We start from the raw sequence: 18,001 nt of genomic DNA on the forward strand, positions 1-18,001 counted from the left end.
TAAGAGTAAGATTCCCAGTAGGTACAAACAAGCATCACGTATACAAGGCACAGGTCCAAGAGATAGCGACTTGCAGGTCTTCAAAGCGCTCAATGGTGCAAGCCAGCTCTGGAGCGACGAAAGGGGTACCCTCGACGCAGCTTTTAGTAAAGTGTTGGACCAATGCTCGGCACCGTGGTCGGGCACCGGGTCCCGTCACTGACACGAACGAGGTCGACGAGCTTTATCGATGCAAACAGTCGTCGTCGATGCGGAAACAAACGGAAAGTACTTGCAACTGAAGCACGCATAACGAAGTGACCTTAACCTTTCGCGAGCACCTTTACCAACCTTCAACCAGCCTCTAGCCACCCAACCCCTGAAACTCATCCAATAACACTCAGTATGGTTCAAACAAGATCCGACCACGCCGAAGAGTCCAGACACATCATCTCGACCACATCAGCTGCTACTGGCGAGATCTTCTACTATGAAAGATACTACGTCTATGAAGAAGAGGCCGAAGTCTTGTACGTCGAGCAGCGTTTAAACGAGCACGGCAAGTTCGTGCCATACACCAGCGACAAAGAAGAAGAAGAGGAGGAGGAAGAACAAGACGAAGAAGACAATGGTAGCCAGGACAAGAGCGCCATGAAGCTTGACAGGGACTACAAGGGCGAGGACTCTGCTCCTGGGATCAACGAAGACGACGGTTATGTCGCACCTGAAGAGAAGAAGCGTGCTCCTACACGCCACAAGGCTGTCATCAAGCAGCCAATTGTACGTTCCATGATTCCAAAAACATGTCACCCATGCACACAGACCGCTGACAGTCGTGATCAATAGGGACCACCTACGAAGGTTGGCCAGGAGAACCAAGTTGAGACCCGCCGCAAGCCGGCAAGAGCTCTCGAAGGCGGAAAGGAGGACAAGGGAGACTACGATGACTCGAGCTATCCTGCCTTCGAGCCAAACGAGGGTCTTGAAAGAGTCCTCTTGTTGGTCACCGACCTCGAAGCCGCCTCGCTCAACTGTAAGCGCAGAAAGAGGAGTCTGCTGAAGAACTTCCGCCTGGCAGACCTCTCGGATGTCAGTGAATTGGTCGCCCACACCGCCGAAAAGGAGGCATACGATATTGTGCGTCCTGGCAAGGTCGTCTCTGGACGCTGGGTCTTGGAGCCCCGTCCTACCATGTTCCGCCCTACCAACCCGGAGTTCCAGAAGTACGCCGGCAGTGAGCTATAGATAGGGGCAGAGAAACAAATGTGATTCTAACGTGCCATCACGTATAAGCTCTCAGGAGTGACTGTCTCGATCGTAGAAAGGATGTTACATTGATATAGGCACCATTCTGAGCCGTGACATGAAGATGGGATGCCAATTCTCGCCAAACCCTGGATCGACGATTATTCGAGCTCCTTGCAGATTTCTCTCTTTCTTAAGTAGTGTCTAGTAGTACATACAGCTGCCAAAATGCAGCCTCATTGCTAGTTCTTGCTCGTCGCTCGTTGAGAGCACCCTCCGTCGGGTGTCTCGTTGGACGTGTGATACGAAAGCAATATCATTGTGCATTCTGATGGGTGGTATCAGCCTCGTCGACGAGATCAGAGATGGTCAGATGGGCTCCATACAGGTGAGAGAGCACGTTGCACTCTCACGAAGGTGGACGGCACGTACACCAGCTGTCCAGATGCAAAATCCTGTTTGCATGAGAAGGTTATGTCTGTGGAGATTGAAGGAGGTCCTGATCTCATGGGCAGCTGCTCTAGTGCACAAGGTTTCTTTGCCTTTTTATGGGCATGACTCTGCTACAAACGATTGATGGAGTACTGGTCTCCATGGCAGAAAAGTGACTATGGACTCGCAAGTGCTTGTCGATGGTTCAAGGGTCGACCAGCACTGCTATCATCTACGCGCAGTCTACACACTCAAATATACCAGTTCGCAAGTGTAATGATCTACACCTTGATAAGGGTAGAGATACGAGTAGTCTGGCATACTACTCCCTCGGTATGACGGGCAGGGAGTATAGCAGTCTGAACGGAATATCCTATGTGTACAACAGGAGTCTGTGTGCGGAGATCAACAGAGGACTTGCTCTTGTAGACAACTGTACAGACATGTAAAAGCCTTCTGTCTTCTCGAAAGCATATTTTCGGCTTGAGTGATCGGTGAAGCACCGTTCGTTGTTGGTCCTTGGTCTGCGGCTTGCGATTAAAGCTCGGCCAGCGCTTCCACCCTCAACGCGCACACAACGCAACAAGTTCCTTCCAAAACATCACAAACTCTCGCAGCACGCAAAAATGGATACCCCTGCCCCCGACGAAGACAGACACCGTAAGAGGTACGGTCGTCGTTCGTTCTGTTTGTGTATACTCTAACCTAACGTTTGTCAGACTTCTGGAATGCTTCTCCTCCGACAGTGACCACGAAGACTCCATGCCGGCTCGTTGCTGGTACGAGAGCGTGAACGATCGTGTTGCAAAAGGCTTCCAGGGCCTGAACATTTACATCCTCTCGATCGATCAGCTGGCCTTGATCAACCGTCTCAGCGAGGACAAGCTGTTCCTCGTCCTAGAGTATGTCAAGCCCACCAAAGCTTCCCGGCTCATCGCCATGGTTATGCAGGCCTGCGCAGAGACTGCTGCCATCAAGGACAAGCAGTTTGCTTTGCACAGGCAGCCAATATGTCTGCTCTGCAAAGCAAACTGGTTGCCCAAAATCATACAAAGTCTGCTCTACAGAACGGAATTGTCGCCCGCGAAGCCGAGATTTCGGCTCGGGACGCCACCATCGCAACTCATTATGACAAAATCGTTGCTCAGAAGGACATGATCTCTGAACAGAGAGACATGATCTCCTCCCTAGATGACACTATAGCTTCTCTGAGGGAGAAGATTGGGGTCCTGCAAGTCAAGGAGAACGCAAGAAAGTCGGGCTCTTCGTGGTTCAAGTGAAGATTATGGCATCTGGTGGGGAAGAGCCAATGGCAGCAGATATTTTGTTTATTGAGATGCGACTTTTTACTCATCACTTTGTCTGCTCTTATCGTTGAAGAAATTCAGTCCAGCTTCCTTTCTCAATGTACCGTACATGGCTGCACAATCCAGAACTTCGCCATGCTCATCTCTGGCAGCTTTCATGTTCTTGTTTGCGATCTCGGTCGCAGGCAATTTGACACCAGCGTCCTCAGCAATGGCCAGAGCGTAGTTTGCATCCTTGATGGAGAGGGAGACACCAAAGCCGGGACGCTTGTCGAGTGCTGGTGCGTAGTTGCCGCTGGTCATTCTGCCGGAGTAGCCACCAGCCACAGGGCCAAAGCCTTCGGAGATGAGCTCTTCCATGGGTCCGCAGCCAATACCGGTTTGTTCGGCGAAGACTTGGGCTTCGCTGACTGCTTCCATGAGGTTGACTGTGATAATGTTGCTGCAATCATCACGTTAGCTGTGCCGTGCAGTTTTCTGCGGGCTTAAAACTTACCCAGCAATCTTCAGCATCGAAGCGCTTGATGGCTCCTCCTTACAGACAATGACCTTTCTCGCAATGACATCCTGGAAGTAGGGCTTGACAGTTTCCACGGCTGAGCTGGGTCCACCAATGGCGACAACGAGTTTTCCAGGTGCTGCAATTGCCGGACCACCGAACATGGGTGCTGCGAGGAAGGTCGCCTTTTGCTTGGTAATTTCCTCGGTAACTGCTTTTGTCGTATCGGGATGTACTGTTGAACAATCTACGAAGATCTTGCCAGAGAGGTCCTTTGTGTCGTAGGCTTGTTGCAGAAGGCTTTTAAGTGTATCATCGTTGTTGACCTGATTGCTGTTAGGACGTTTGCACTCTGATGGCTGGAAGAAAGCTACCTACCATTGTAAAAACAACATCGCTCTTTGACACCAGCTCGCCGAAGCTTGACGCCGGCGATGCGCCAAGACTCTTCAAGCTGTCGCCGGAAGCCATCGTACGGTTGTTATAGATCAATGATTGATCATTTTTGGCCAGGTACTTTTGCAGGTTCTCTGCCATGGGCTTACCCATAGATCCAAGGCCATACTGTTGTTTTTCCGTCAATACATGCGCTTCCATGATGCCTCGGCAATGCCACGACAAGGGCCTACGAAGCTTGACTCACCCAGCCGACTTGCAACTTCTTAGCAGACATGTTTATCGCTGAAGCACTGTAGAAACGACGCGTGATATTTGTGAGCATTGTTTTGAAGAGTAAAGGGGTATTTTATAGAGGCGATATCAATGACAGACGTCTTTGATGACGGGACGATGCCGGAGAGTGTCGGCTGGTTGTTTGCAGATCTCTTGGGACGGACAACTCAACGGAAAGATAGCGAGGCGATAACGAATCTCCAACGTCACCTCCCACCGCGTCGGCAACGAGCCGATCATGCTTCACCCTCCTTCACTCATGATATCGAGTCTGCGCTTCCGTAATCACTCCCGAATGTGCTGTCGACCTCATCTTCGCATTCGACCTCGCCGCTTCCGTTGTTGAGTGATGCCAGTCTAGTGAAGAGCAAACTGAGGTGATCTTGGCCTATTGTAGTCGGCAAAAGCTCATGATGCGCGTGACAAACGACGTGGACCTACGCTCACTTGCGACCTGAAGTTCACTGTTGCTAGTGTTAAATGGTGCTGCGACAAGCTTTGCGGCCTCGGCGGTAGGACTGCGCGTGGCGGCGCGTTCGACGGGGATGTTGTTGCTTGTCGAGGAAGGAGCCTTCAGGGCACGGTGAGGCGCAATCCGAGCTGTAGGTCTCTTTTCTGGCTTAGGAGGTGGCACGCTTCCACGCTGCTTCTACGACGGTATTAACGCGATTGCCGGCGCAGCGTTCTTCGAATAACTTACGAATGTCTCTTGGACCGCAAAGGGGAAGCCATGCTCAGGTCCATAATAACGAACTTGTACTTGATTGGCTGCGGCCGGGGCTGTGGTTTCGTCGACGGGGTGCGGCATCGTGGATGTTCGGACAAGTGTAGGAAGGAAGGAGAGAAGTCAGGTAAACTGGCCGTCGCGACTGGACGCGTCACTTTCTCATGTGATTATCTCATCTCCAGCACCAATGAAGTAGTGAAATTGTAGCTGTAAGAAGGCACAATCATATTCGGGATTCTTAACCACTCCGCTGGAGACCCAAAAAATTGGTGCTCTCAGCGGTCAGAGCTCCAGATGCGAAATTGACTGTGCCTTTTTACAGCCCCTGTTTCCTGGTGTACACCTTCTTGGAGATGCTGCCTTGGGCTCTATCCTCCAGCGCCAGCGACAAGGTAATTTGGTAGCTGTCAAAATGCACAAACAATTTCAAAATTTCTGCTTGCACCGCTGGAGACGTGAATTATGTCGCTCTCGGCGGCCAATGCTAAGGATCTGAATTTGATCCTGCCTTTTTACAGCCCTTGTTTCAGGTCGCAAATCCTCTTGGAGATGCAAGATATTACGTTCTCATCGACAGCTCCCATTCTTTTGAAAAAGACTCTGCCTTTTGACAGCTACTTTCACTACATTTCACTCCTCGTGAGAGACAGTGACGTATCTCTTCTCCTCAGCTCCTTGTTCCACACATTTTGATCTGTGCTTTTCGACATACTCAGCTAACTTTCTCTTCGCCTCAGCAGTCTCTGCCTTTGCTTCCTGGTACAATTTGAATACATGATCGTAGCTTTCTCTCTGATCTTGCAACTCGATCTCAGCTATCTTGAGAGCATACTTCAAAACCCGCTCGTTGAAGCTAACCTTCTCAGCAGGCGTGGCGAAAGGGTCAAGTTCAGGTGCAGGAGGGTTCTTTGGATTGCTTTTTGGCATGGGACGAAACTTGCTCTTCCATCCTGGCAGTGCACGTTTGGGTGATGGAGTGCGAGGGATGATGATGACTTGTGGGGGTGAAGACGGCACTTCGACAACGGGCTGACATAGATCATCAACGTCGTTGATTTTATGATCGTGTGCAGAGTCTTTCTTCTCCTAATCTGAGTCTCACTATGAGTCGCGATTGGACGAGAGGATATTGGTCTTACAGGAGTTGTAGCATCGGACATGACCACATCTGAGCTTCTGGAGGCATCGGAATGCTCATCACGCTTTCTCTTGAGATCGGGTCTGTGTCCCGCTGACGATTGCATCTTGATCTGACAGTAGCTTGGTGATGTTGGAAGACGAAAAGCAGAAGTCCGGCCGCTTGCGAGATGGATATGCAAGGTCTTCCTTTCAGCTCCGCGCTTGCTACCTTGACAGAGGGACAACTTCCCCAGAGCAAAACCACGACGAGCAATTCAAAGAAGGTATAAACTTTCATTTTATGGAAGCCATACTTTATGAAGTCACTTGTTTGCCCACACTGTCTGAATGCTCAGACTCCATATCCTTGAGGGTTTTCACATCAACATTTCCACTTTTGCGCTAGATCTTCGATATCTCACTGACAGCCGCGTCGCTATTCGAGTTCAGACGATGTACATGGAGCTCATTTCTTAGCTTTGAGATCGTCTCGCTCAGCGCTTCCTTCTCCCATGTCGAACTCTTCGATCCGAGTACCCATCATAGCAATCCTCTTCTCGTATGTAGTCGCCGTCCTAGTATCGTAGCTCTAGCTTTCCGAGAAATATTCTGGAGTGAAAATATGAATGTAGTCTGAGATATCAGGTAGATCTTGCAAGGCGTGAACAAGAGAAGGTGCGAGTTGGATGAGAGCCGAATGAGCTAGAGGCTGTTGTAACGCGACAGACAATGTAGTTCGATTTGGGCTCAAAGACTTCTGTGTAGGATCATTTGTATGACCTGGGCTGCCGAGATTCGGGGTCGGTGCAAGATACATCTTGTCAGTGTTGTGTCTGCTACTAGCAGATTCGTGCTTGGACTTTTCGGATAGGTCAGAAAGTAATTCGTTCTTTCCATCTTCGGCAGCGACAGTGGCCCTTTCTATCTTCCTTTCTTCCTCCAACTCATCCGCCACTCCAGACCAGTACATGTTCTCGGGAATCATCTGTGTGATGTAAGCCTCTTCGCTATTGTCTCCGAATTTCTTGTAGTCGGGAGACATATTTGACTGTGTGTTGAGTATTGAAAGTAGGAAACGACAGCAAGGAAAACGTAACGACAGAATGGTTAAATAGCGTGAGGCCTTAGTATTTATACATTCCTCGTGTTAGCCTCTATCGCATACTCACTGCCACAAACCTCGAGTCAGGTCTATGGATCATTCCTCATATCTGAAGCGCGCCGCGTTGCTGTTCTTTGTCAGATACGCCGCGTAAAATGGCAGAAACAAGTATGTCACTCGTTTTCAGTATGTTGAGACATTGAGTCACGGGCTGAGACCGGCAGGTATCTGTATGTGCCGATATGAGAACTCAATATCACTGAGACTTCTGATTCAATCTGCGTCAAATCTTAGCTGTGCAAAGGCAGGATCATATTAGGAAACAGAGAGGAGTTCCCTGGAGGTAACACCCGTACAGCTCTGCGACCCCGTCCCCTTCGGATTTGAAAAACATTTTGTCTTCCTACAGCTTACCGAAACTGGTGCATTCCAGGTGAGAAGTCACAGTGGCTGGTCCAGCACGATTTGTAGCACCTCAAACAGCGTGATTTTTCATTCCCGCACATCCAATGATTTGTGTATTCGAGTAATCATCCATCCATGGTCATTCTCTGAGGCTTTTCTCATACAAAATCTGATCTAGTTCTTTGAGATGACCCCGAAAGGAATTCTTCGGTTGCTCATTCACAACCGGACAATTATGGCTCTCGAATAGCGTCAATTATTTCCTCAGTTCTTGAGCCACTCGCCAAAGCCTTTTTCAACAAAGAAAATCTGAACAACCAATGTATCATCTGCTGATAAGTCTGGAACAAAGTACGAGCTGTGTCGCATCCACAAACAAGATCCTCGCTCTCGAAAGAGAAGCCAGAGACGATCGAGGCGGGAGTAAGTGGTGGGCTCTCGCTTGGAGAAGATGGTGCGAACAACTTGGTGCCGGGGAAGCATAGATCAAGCTGTGAGATGATCTTGTTATCATTCCAAATAGGACTCAACTCAGGAGTAGCAGGCATCTGAGGATCGGGACCAGGCCATGTTGGGAAATCTATCTTGATGTAGCTGCCGAGAGGTTCTCCTGTTCGTTTGTGTGCTGTGTGTACGGACAGAGATCTTCTGAGTTGCGGTACCTGATCCATAATGAAAAAAAAAACTGTAGTTTGTAGTGTGATGGAGAGCGACAGGCTTGTAAAGCAATGATTTTTGACGAGCTGTTGTAAAAAAGAGAAAGAAGGGGCTTCGAAGGCGAGGGGAAATCTGTTATATCCATTGGCTGTGAAATCATATGCAAGATGCTAATGGTATACAGAAAAGCACGTGGTCGCAAAGTGCTGTGATGGTAATCACAAGTTCCTGGAGGCCCACTGTAGGTCCGGGTACCAACTGTTGCTTTCACGTGTCACCGCAAGAACTGCGATCAGTGGCCCTTTTCCAATCATGCCATTGATACCCACCGGGCTGGTAACAAACCGTGACCTAATCCGTGCAGGAGTATGCCTGCGTCACGGTATTGTTGGTCTGTTATTGTGAGGATATGAAATCACAGCGTCTCTCATGTCGCCCAAAAAGCTGGAATGGACATATCCTCGCCTGTCGGATCATAAAACCGCATTAGCACAGGTCAAGAAGCTTGATATGGTTGTAGTATGCAAACACAGTCTTTGACAGATAATCTTTGAGGACTACTGCACAAACATGACTGTAAGTTAGTGTAAGGACTCAACATGTCCAAGCCAATGGGCGTATCCCCCGTTACTTGGTGTTCAACCAAATCAATAATTCAAGTCTGCATATAAGTCCGTGAATCCATTGAGAGACAGGGCTTGAGATGAGACTCACGCTCTTAAGCTATCTCATCCCTGATACGTACCGCCAGAGGGAGGCTGTGAGAATGCATAGGCATATTCAACTCCCACTACCATGTCCATGAAGTGGCAAGGATCAGGGTAAAAGAAGAAACCGAGTCCTGGGACCCCACTCATACTTCACGCCTAAACCAACATGTCAAAAGGCAGAATGACTCTCAATTGTAGTGATAACTTGTCGAGAGACTGACTCTCATTGGCAAGACTCAAGACTATGTGAGATGGTCAGCCCTCACAGCCATGGCGAGGAATGAGAAAATTCATTGTGCATTGTAGCAGCTCCAGAAGAGTCCAGTATTCGACCCACGGAATGATAGATCTTTCCAGGTCTCTACCGAGTATCATACCATTTGATGAGCTAAGTCGCTCTTCGTTACTTGCAGAATTGCATCTACAACGCGGTCGCGTGTGAAAAAATGAGATGGGAAATACATAATCCATGTCATTGTGCTAAAAGGAAGGTACAAAGAAGCGGGAAGTGACGTTTCCCGAAAAAGTGGGGGCCGCAGAACCAAGCCTTGCCAGATTTGTCACCCTGGCTATGAATACTTTATTGCGAGATAATCATCCAGACGATAGCAGGCGCTCGGAAGATAAGTGTGAAGCTGCGAAAGTCTCCTTGTATGCTCAGGATAGTAATACCTCAGAGTGACGCCATGTAGAACTCAATGGGTGGTATTGAGCGATCAAGAAAACAGTCAAGATCAACTTTTCTGCCTCGGAGACTTTAGCAGACGAATGACCAGCACGACATCAGCAAAACCATGAAACCCAGAGAAAAAAAACCACTCTAGCTTATCATTTTTCATCACCCAAGACCAAGATTGATCAAGGTGTAGTTGATGGCGAAAAAAGAACATCTTTCAAAAAAAATACATGACACCACCAAAATCGCTCTTATCCGTATACCCTTGTGCCCATCTTCCCCCAATACCACCAACAACACCATCGCAAGCCCAAAGCAAAGTCACCGAGCACATATTACCGCCACGGACTGCTAGCATCACCAACGCCAATACTGGCGCTCTCAAACTCCATCTCCCAGTCATCAACCTCCATGAACTTCTCTCTCGCCTTTCTCAACTCATCTGAGACCTTGTCATCAGACTTGGCACCCTTGATGGTATCAAGACTTGTATCTGCAGTCTCATCTGCTTCCAGATCGTCACTATTGAGCTCCGACAACGACGAGGAGCCAGAAGAGATATGCACAGGGTCATTCTCTTTATTGCTGCGACCATAGGTTCGTGATGTCCTTTTGCTCGTCGCTGCCGTAGTTGCTGGCTTCTTCGCCTTCGCGACTGGTGTCTTTTTAGGCGCCGTGGGCTTCTTCGTCTTTGCTTTCTTTCGCCTTTCATCCTCAAAGGCCAAGGACGAGGCTTCGTGTGCTGAACTAGAGGTAAAGTCAAACTCGTCTTTGCGTTGTGCTCGGCGTTTGGGGAGCATGGCTCGTAGTGTAGCGGTGGTCAAGGGCTTGATCTTCTTAGACTGACCACCTGCACGAGCAGATTTGCGTATTGCTGAGGGTGAGAGGGCGGGAGTTTGACGGTGTTGTTCGGGAGAGGTGGGACTAATTGGTTCGGGTGGTGGTGAGCTGCTCATGGGGTCTGCGTAGGTGTCACTGAGCAGTCGTTCTTGTTGCGACTCTGTGGTTGCTGCTTGTTCCTCATCATCATCGGGTGCTGTGGCCGGGATGGCTTCGTACTCTTCTGGCTCGGCAATTGATCGTGATGGCGATGGTAATGAAGGTGATGAGCGGGTGACTTGAACTTCGGAGTCGTCGATGGCATCTGACTTGCGCTTGCGAGTCTGCCGTTGTGACGTCTTTTGTGGTGTCGCTCCGTAGAATTCGTCGTCTGAGTCGGGCAGGGCTGCCTCGGGTGTTTGCGCCTTCTGCTGCTCTTCCCCTTCCTCGGCCTCTTCTACTTCTTGTTCTACATCGACTGGCTTGCTCTTGGAAACCTGCAACGGCGTACTCTCGTCATGGGGCGCAAAGTCGTCCTCATCACCCAAGCTTCCAAGCGTAAAGTCGGTCGTGTCGTCGATCGGGGAAGCAGCAACGAGTTCTGGATTCTGGACCATCTGCAGCAAGCTAGGCTGACGGGCACGACGTCTGAAGTTTTGCAAGGCGAGGACAGATGATTCTGCTCCTGGTGTGCTCTGCATCTTTACAGCAGACTGGGGACGCGCGACACTAGCGGGCGCCTTGACCGCCGTTCCAGGAACTGCCGTATGTCTGGCCGGTGATGGCGATCGTGGAGCAGGACGAGCAGGACGAGCAGGCACCAGAGCAGCATCTCCATCGTTGTTGGTAGCCTCACGAATCGCACGTTCGGCTTGTTGCGACTGACTCTCAGGCACGGATTGCGTGACCAGTCCAGCTTTCGTCGCTCTGCGATCCTCCTCCATACGCGCCTTCAAGTTGTCCATAGCACCCTTGTTTGCCTTGCTTGGTGCTGGCTTCTTGACCGTTCGCGGAGGTCGACCACGCGTCAATGGTCGTTGTTTCGTTCGCGGTTGAGGCATCGCATCGCTTATCGCAGCCTCTTCTTCTTGTGTAGGTGAATCTTGCTCGACATTCGTGGATTTGCGCGACCTTGTACTACGGACAGTAGTGATGACTTCCGCCTCTTCTTCTGGCTGTTCTTCTTGCGGTGGTGTCGCCTTTTGCGCACGCGATCGAGTGCCTCGTGTAGCTGGTGTCTTCGCGGTTGTGGCAGGCGCGGCCTTGGCTGCCGTCTTTGCGGCGCGTTTTGGCGGCATTGAATTAGTGATTGTGGTGTATTGGATGTACGCGACCGGGATGGAACGTGTTGTGAATGACTATTTGGTGGCGATTTGTGTAGCGACAGCGGTATACAGAAGTCGTGGTAGCTGCCTCGGTCATGACGGAATTCTAGACGCGCACATTTCGCGTTCCCATCCGACGCCTTGCCACTTTGGGAAGTCTGCCCCTCCAAATTCACTTCCGCTTCCGGCTCATGTCTCAGTTCGATGATGCTTGGATGAGGTGTACGTTCGGTTTCATTAATCTAGGGGTATCATGAAAGAAAAGAAGACATCGAGCCCGCTCCTATACCAGTTCCACCCTGTGCCTCTCTCTTGCATGACTTGTGAGTTCCATCTTCAGCCTTCTAGTGCTGAGGTGTCTCAGGGATAATTCTCTCGCCTTTTACATCTCTTCTCTTCTCTGGACTGTCCAAATCCATCATGTCCACGTCGTCAGGGGTGACGACCTTCGATAGTGCGGGCATACCTTCAAGCATCGATCTCGACACTCCGTCACCATGTCCAGACACTGGGTTCGGACCATTAGGTCTGCCTTGAGCTGTCGCAAATGGAATTGCTCCAGTGCTGGAGAAGACTGGGAGGCTGTTTTGTGGGTGAGTATAGGATGGATTGAAAAAGGTTTGTCTCTGTGCTTCGATAGGACGTTCTTGCTGCTGTGGTGGTGGAGGTCGTTGCGGAGCAGTCAGCTGGTCCGTCAACTTTTGTGGCTCAATCGGTTGCACCTCCTGTGTATGCTGCTGCATCGCTTGTTGAGGTCCGAACGACTGTGGTGAAGGATGCTGAGCAGGTACAGCAAGGGGGTCGATAGGCGGCTGTGGTGTACTTTGCTTGATAGACGGTTCCAGGTCAAGATACAATGGCGACTCTCTATGTGTCAACTCCGAAGGCACAGTCTTGGAGACAGAAGCTGGTTGTCTGCGTAGAAGTTGCTGCTCTGCTGTCGGAGCGGCACCAAACTCCGCATCGGACTCCTCAACCTTGACGCCGTATTGCTCGGAAGTTGAACGTACTGGCTCGACTGGCCGTTGGAATACCACCGTATCTCCCTGAACAAATCTAGACTCCGCATTTGTCTTCGACTTCTCCTCCATCTCCCTGACTCGACGATCATGCTCCTCTCTTGTCCCCACTTTCAGGTGAATTCTCTTAATCCCAGCTGGTCGTAGAGGTTCGATATGATTGATAGGTCGCGTATAGTCGATTGTAAGAGGCATTGCAGTCGGGATGGAAGCCTCAGACGGAAAACGCTTTGGCTCGGGTCGCGCCATGCGAGTTTCTAGCTTCACAAGAGGTACATTCTCTTGCTCTCTCTTGACCGGATATTCTTGCTTGACGGGAAGCTCTTCCTTTTTTGGTAACTCTCCAGGCGATGGAAGTTTTGGAACCTTCGCACGCGCCTTTCTTGGGCTAAGCGGTGGTTGGGCAGGTATGGCTGGTACAGAAGGTACATCCGTGTCCTCGGACTTCAAGTCGAATAGGTTGCTAGTCCTTCTTGTCATTCTCTTTGGTCCACCAAGTGTCGTGGGCACAGGCTGTACGTCAATGAACTTGGGGATGTCAGCGATCGTCTGGCGCCTGGCAAGATCGATTGGAGGCAGCTTGGTCGACATGTCTGCTTCGGTCGGTGGACTGACTGTGCCAGCCCCCTTTGGCTTTCTAGTCCGGAGCTGGCGACCACCCACGACCTGCTCGGCTGGTGCAGCCACTGGTGCGGATAGTCTATCCTTCTTGACTCTGACTGGAGCGAGATCCTCTGGTGCATGACTTCTGGTCTGACGATCTGAAGGAATGATGAGTTTGCTTAGCTCGTGCACAGCAACGATCCAATCAACCTCGGGTGGTGCTCTCAGACCAGCAGGTCTGGGTGACATCGGTCGCATTGTGCCCGAGATTGATCTCTGGAACTTGAGAGGGTCGACAACTTTGCCAGTAAACGACTGCGTTGGTGTGGCATACGTGGGCATGGCAGTACGCTGTGTCCTCGTAGGAGCAGGCGGTGGGGGCGGTGTGACATGTGTCTCCAGCGCATGCAAATTCTTGACGTCCCACCAGCTCGGATCGTACTCAGGTGACCAATGTGAGAGACCATTGGCAGGACTAGAGATGTTCATGCTTTGCATCGCGCTTGCAATATCATCATCGGCGGGCTGTGTGTGGACGCCGTTGGTTGCTACTGCATTTGGATCTTGACAAAGTCCAGATATGTGACTGAGAACACCACTGCAAAGGGCTCTATCACTATACCCGCCTTCCAAGACTGATATGACGCGCCCGTGAACGCCCGTTCCTTCTTCTTGGGCAAGTTTGACAACGTCTTTCGCGAAACGAGCATAGAACTCTGTAGGCACATTGACTGCATGTCGCTGCATACCTGCACCCTCCCACTGGCTCGCATCAAAGCCAGCCGAAATGAAGATGGCAGCTTTGGGCGGTGCCTGTTTGTGAGAGTCTTTGATTGTTTGAGAGTGTCTTCTCAAGAAAGTTCGAGCTTTCTCCAACAGAATCGAGTACTTCGTTTCGTACAAAGCCCAAAACTCGTCCATTGTTCTCCAAGCTTCCAAATGGACATTCCAGATAGATTGGTTGTGGATATTATCGATGCAGACACTGGCATTGGTGACTTTGTCCTTGTCACCGTCTTCGCAGGGGTACGAATTGATATCATGCATGCTGTAATATCCAATGGCAGTCTTTTTCGTGAAGGAAGCGCTCTTTGGCATCCTCGCGCTTTTCATGTTCCTCTCCCAAGTAATGTCCTGCGATCCATCACCATGGTGCAAGTCGATGTCCAAGATGACGGCGTGCGTCAAACCATAAGTCTGCGCGGCATACTCGATACCAATATGTACGTTGTTGATCCAACAGAAGCCAGAGGGAAAGTCCGAAGAGCAATGATGACCAGGGGGACGAATGGCAACAAAGACACGTCTTGGAGATGTGGGAATGCTGGAGAAAATCGTATCGACTGCTTCGCAAACACCACCCACCGCTCCTTGGAGTGCGTTAAGAGACTCGGAGCAGAGATACAGGTCACCTTCATGGAAAGGCTGCTTTTGCGTAGTCGCACCCGGAACTTCAGGCCTAGCCAACTCCTTCATGTGCGATGCCAGCTTTTCACCCGCGACATTACACATCGTCTCAAGCTCCTTCATCCATTCAGTCCCATGAACAGCAGAAATGAACGCTGAAGTGAGGGGCACAGCGCGGGATGTCTTCTTGATCCTGAAGGGAATGCGCGAATCTGGTTGTTTGTCCGGATGTGGAGCATGTTGACCTCCCGCATGTCTCGATCCAAGGCGAACGTATGCACTAGCAAGTCCAAGAACAGCAGCCAGTACGCGCTCCGGCCTCTCGACGATCATACTTAGCATACCCTTGGACGTCTTTGGTCTCGAGAATCTGTGTCCGTAGCAAGCATCGTGAAGAATTACTGCCACCTGCGCAGTCGTGGTGTCCAAGTCGTGCAAAGCAAGTTCCTGTGCGAAATGTGCCGATGCGACCTGCGCTGCGCTTAGCGGAGGTGGCTCCTCGATAACTGTGTGCGAATAGGAACTGGTCATCGAGCCAGATCGATCGCCTCTACGCGGAGAGCCAGCGGGAGAAGTCTGGTTAGTCATGCTCCGAAGAGAAGACATGGACGATTTGCGCCTAGGAGGAGTTCCTGCTTGGCTCATCGAACTGGATGCTCTGCGCAGAGCATGTGGTGATTCGTATGCGCTAGGAGTAGTTGATCGGAAGTTTGATGTTATCGGACTCGAAGCGACTCGAGAAGCACTTCTGCGATCAGCTGGAGAATTTGATCTTGCCAGAGAAAGACGGTCGAGGTTTCGCGACAGGGATGGACTTTGATCTCTGTGTTGCCCTGGACCAGGGCTTGAACGAGGATGTTCGGCCATTCTTTGTTTACACTTTGAACTTTCCGGACTTTTGCTTCAGTGTGGGATTTCTGCTTGACCAGGCATTTCCTGCATGTTGTTTGATGATAATTGAATATTCCTGCATTGATTCAGAAGCTCGAAATGTGGCAGCCAAACCCCTGGAAAGCTTGCTGTCCACTCTGTTCCCGCTGACGTTGAGCCGCCCCGTCGTTCACGTCTCACTTGCACGTGACAGCCTTGGCACTTCTCGTCATCTCTTGCGTCGCAATGCATTCTTCAGCAAGTGTTCTGCTGAGAAGGCGACTGGGTCTACACATTCTGGAGATGACCTCCCTTTGTGTCAAGATGAGGTTGGTTCGAAAGGTTGACTAGTAGAAAACGTCCGCGGATGCTGCAATGCTTCGAGTCAGATCTGCATCCTTCCAGTAGCCCTGCCGCTATCGGATCAAAGTCAATCCGATATAGACGACTCGTTGAGGCATTGTACCCCATCGTGCCTCAACTTATGTAGTCGGAGTGCCCTGTTAGATTCATTCATTGACGATACAGCTGCTCCCAGTCATGGTCCAAAAGAAGCTCACCGAGCATCTGCTCGCTTACAACACAGATGCATTCCAGTCGGCAACAACGAATCCATGGCTCCGTCTTGCTGGTACCTCACAGCTGCCAACCCAATCACTTCTAGCTTGGTTGACACAAGATCGTCTATACATCTTTTCCTACATCCCCTTCATGGGCAACATGCTGTCTAAAGCTTCCTTTCCATCTTCTTCATCCCGCCAAAAGTCTCTGGAATGGCGAGTCGCCGATTGCTTCATAAACGCCCTTACCAACGTCCGCAGGGAGCTCGGCATGTTCGAAGACATCCTGAGAAAACACTTCAATTGGAAAGAAGGAGGCGAGACCGCTACGAAAGAGACAAGGGCATACCAAGACATGTTTGCTGGAGCAGGTGCGGCAAACCAGAGCATTCTCGTCGGCATGACGGCCTTGTGGGCTACAGAAAAGTGCTACCTTGAGGCTTGGAAGTATGCTCTGAGCTTCAAGGATGAAGTACCGGAAGAGAGGAAGAGCCATGTGTTACATACAACACTTATACCCAATTGGACTTGCGATGAATTCGAAGAGTTTGTGCTGTGTATTGGTGAGCTTCTTGATGAGCTTGCTGAGGACATTCCCGCAGACAGTAAAGAGTGGGTCAAGTGTGAGGAAGTATGGCAGCAGGTCTTATGGGCTGAGGAGAACTTCTGGCCCAAGGTAAAATGAACACAACCCATCGAGCTCGACCTCCCCCATACCCAGGAACACTCCTCAACGCGACTGTCATGAGACGAGATGTCATTGAGATTGGAAACGTCGATTCTGAGAGCGATCGGCTTCTTTCCAATCACACAGCTCTCCAATCACGATGTCGCGGCAAAGCATAGCTGTCATAATCAACCAAGAAACTTGGCATTTGGCGCTCATCTATCGAGTACAGCCATCTACCACTCCCTGACTTTTCCTTCTTCCAACTCTGAATATCCACATGCCTTTTGACAGCCCGTTCCATGGACCCAAGCTCAGCCCGGGAGAATGCAAGTAGGTAGTGCTCACTGGTGCCTTTGTCTCCTCTCTAGACACACAAGCATCGACACCACGTCCATGAACATGTTGAGAGCGTCTCTCTTTTCATGCTCCCTGCTCCTATGCTACAACCATTCGTGCCAGAATGCAAGGACTTGCAAAAAAGGCTGACAATGCCACTGGAGAGCGGTATGCTCCATGGCAGGATCCAAAGGTACAGTCATGTCTCGAAGGTCAGGCATGGGTCTTCAGAAGAAAGATATAGTTTTGGGTCATGCCCATTGTACCAAGGATGCAAAAGACCAAAAGGCTACATGGTTCGCAGTCATACCAGGAACAAAAGAAGAGGTCTATGCCCCCTGACGGAGTCGAACCGGCGACCTCGGCATTACTAGTGCCGCGCTCTACCAACTGAGCTAAAGGGGCTTGATGAGATAGAGGGAAAGATGAGGGTAAGTGTCCTCGTGAAGGGGTAGCAATCTCGGTCTGCCAGATGCACGGACGTTGGAAGCGTTGACTGGCTGAGGACAGACAGTAGACGCGCCCAGACGACTGAGCAGAACGCGACCAGTACCAGTGAATAGAAAAGGGATGAAGAGAGCAGGTAAAGAGAAGGTCGCAAGCGCAGGTGGAATGAAAGCGGAGAGTGGTCGAGGAAGAGCAGAAGAAAGTCAAGTCAAACATGGTGATCAAAAGGGCCAGCCTTGGCAGTTCCGCGCGGAGGTCGGCGAGCAAAAGTCCCTTCAAGCTTGTTGCGGGCGCTAAAGTTCCGCAGACCGCCTTGTTGGCAGAACTTTTGAAAGTCTGGAGGCGAACAATTTTCCGTAGCAAGTCAAAGCGGGTTTTGGTCGCGGTTTCCAAATACACAAATTTACACCCAACA

General features: G+C 50.5%; 8 protein-coding genes across 8 annotated transcripts; 3 read left to right on the forward strand and 5 right to left on the reverse strand.

The window, feature by feature from the left end:
• The first annotated feature begins 150 nt into the window (after positions 1-150).
• Positions 151-1,262, forward strand: AUEXF2481DRAFT_116418 (uncharacterized protein). Its single transcript, XM_013493117.1, has 2 exons — positions 151-759; positions 826-1,262. Exons 1-2 carry the CDS (start codon positions 385-387, stop codon positions 1,222-1,224), a joined length of 774 nt encoding a protein of 257 aa, XP_013348571.1. The 5' UTR covers positions 151-384; the 3' UTR covers positions 1,225-1,262.
• Positions 1,263-2,282: 1,020 nt separating this feature from the next.
• On the forward strand, positions 2,283-2,936 carry AUEXF2481DRAFT_42 (uncharacterized protein; the record flags this gene model as incomplete). Its single annotated transcript, XM_013493081.1, has 3 exons — positions 2,283-2,323; positions 2,376-2,558; positions 2,618-2,936. The coding sequence occupies 3 exons, from the start codon at positions 2,283-2,285 to the stop codon at positions 2,934-2,936; spliced, it is 543 nt and encodes a 180-aa protein (XP_013348535.1).
• Positions 2,937-3,002: 66 nt separating this feature from the next.
• On the reverse strand, positions 3,003-4,135 carry AUEXF2481DRAFT_43 (uncharacterized protein; the record flags this gene model as incomplete). The annotated part of the gene is made up of 4 exons (XM_013493083.1): positions 3,003-3,405; positions 3,460-3,788; positions 3,841-4,026; positions 4,106-4,135. The coding sequence occupies 4 exons, from the start codon at positions 4,133-4,135 to the stop codon at positions 3,003-3,005; spliced, it is 948 nt and encodes a 315-aa protein (XP_013348537.1).
• A 152-nt stretch (positions 4,136-4,287) lies between these two features.
• On the reverse strand, positions 4,288-5,132 carry AUEXF2481DRAFT_116341 (uncharacterized protein). Its single transcript, XM_013493119.1, has 3 exons — positions 4,835-5,132; positions 4,576-4,783; positions 4,288-4,516 (listed from the first exon to the last, which is right to left on the reverse strand). Exons 1-3 carry the CDS (start codon positions 4,940-4,942, stop codon positions 4,392-4,394), a joined length of 441 nt encoding a protein of 146 aa, XP_013348573.1. The 5' UTR covers positions 4,943-5,132; the 3' UTR covers positions 4,288-4,391.
• Positions 5,133-6,569: 1,437 nt separating this feature from the next.
• Positions 6,570-7,022, reverse strand: AUEXF2481DRAFT_46 (uncharacterized protein; the record flags this gene model as incomplete). Its single annotated transcript, XM_013493087.1, has 1 exon — positions 6,570-7,022. One exon carries the CDS (start codon positions 7,020-7,022, stop codon positions 6,570-6,572), a length of 453 nt encoding a protein of 150 aa, XP_013348541.1.
• Positions 7,023-9,660: 2,638 nt separating this feature from the next.
• Positions 9,661-11,647, reverse strand: AUEXF2481DRAFT_75220 (uncharacterized protein; the record flags this gene model as incomplete). The annotated part of the gene is made up of 1 exon (XM_013493120.1): positions 9,661-11,647. The coding sequence occupies one exon, from the start codon at positions 11,645-11,647 to the stop codon at positions 9,866-9,868; it is 1,782 nt and encodes a 593-aa protein (XP_013348574.1). The 3' UTR covers positions 9,661-9,865.
• Positions 11,648-11,716: 69 nt separating this feature from the next.
• AUEXF2481DRAFT_34267 (uncharacterized protein) lies at positions 11,717-15,909 on the reverse strand. The gene has a single exon (XM_013493121.1). It carries the CDS (start codon positions 15,568-15,570, stop codon positions 12,019-12,021), a length of 3,552 nt encoding a protein of 1,183 aa, XP_013348575.1. The 5' UTR covers positions 15,571-15,909; the 3' UTR covers positions 11,717-12,018.
• AUEXF2481DRAFT_116617 (uncharacterized protein) lies at positions 15,843-17,022 on the forward strand. Its single transcript, XM_013493122.1, has one exon. It carries the CDS (start codon positions 16,114-16,116, stop codon positions 16,816-16,818), a length of 705 nt encoding a protein of 234 aa, XP_013348576.1. The 5' UTR covers positions 15,843-16,113; the 3' UTR covers positions 16,819-17,022.
• Positions 17,023-18,001: the final 979 nt, after the last annotated feature.

Source organism: Aureobasidium subglaciale, assembly GCF_000721755.1.
Source record: "Aureobasidium subglaciale EXF-2481 unplaced genomic scaffold scaffold_0, whole genome shotgun sequence".
NCBI lineage: Eukaryota > Fungi > Ascomycota > Dothideomycetes > Dothideales > Saccotheciaceae > Aureobasidium > Aureobasidium subglaciale.

Coding starts and splice junctions, on each gene's coding strand:
- AUEXF2481DRAFT_116418 (XM_013493117.1), top strand. CDS start 385: ATGGTTCAAACAAGATCCGACCACGCCGAAGAGTCCAGACACATCATC. Junction 760..825: donor CTGTCATCAAGCAGCCAATT/GTACGTTCCATG, acceptor CGTGATCAATAG/GGACCACCTACGAAGGTTGG.
- AUEXF2481DRAFT_116341 (XM_013493119.1), bottom strand. CDS start 4,942: ATGCCGCACCCCGTCGACGAAACCACAGCCCCGGCCGCAGCCAATCAA. Junction 4,784..4,834: donor TTGCGGTCCAAGAGACATTC/GTAAGTTATTCG, acceptor ATACCGTCGTAG/AAGCAGCGTGGAAGCGTGCC. Junction 4,517..4,575: donor ACTTCAGGTCGCAAGTGAGC/GTAGGTCCACGT, acceptor CAATAGGCCAAG/ATCACCTCAGTTTGCTCTTC.
- AUEXF2481DRAFT_34267 (XM_013493121.1), bottom strand. CDS start 15,570: ATGGCCGAACATCCTCGTTCAAGCCCTGGTCCAGGGCAACACAGAGAT.
- AUEXF2481DRAFT_116617 (XM_013493122.1), top strand. CDS start 16,114: ATGGTCCAAAAGAAGCTCACCGAGCATCTGCTCGCTTACAACACAGAT.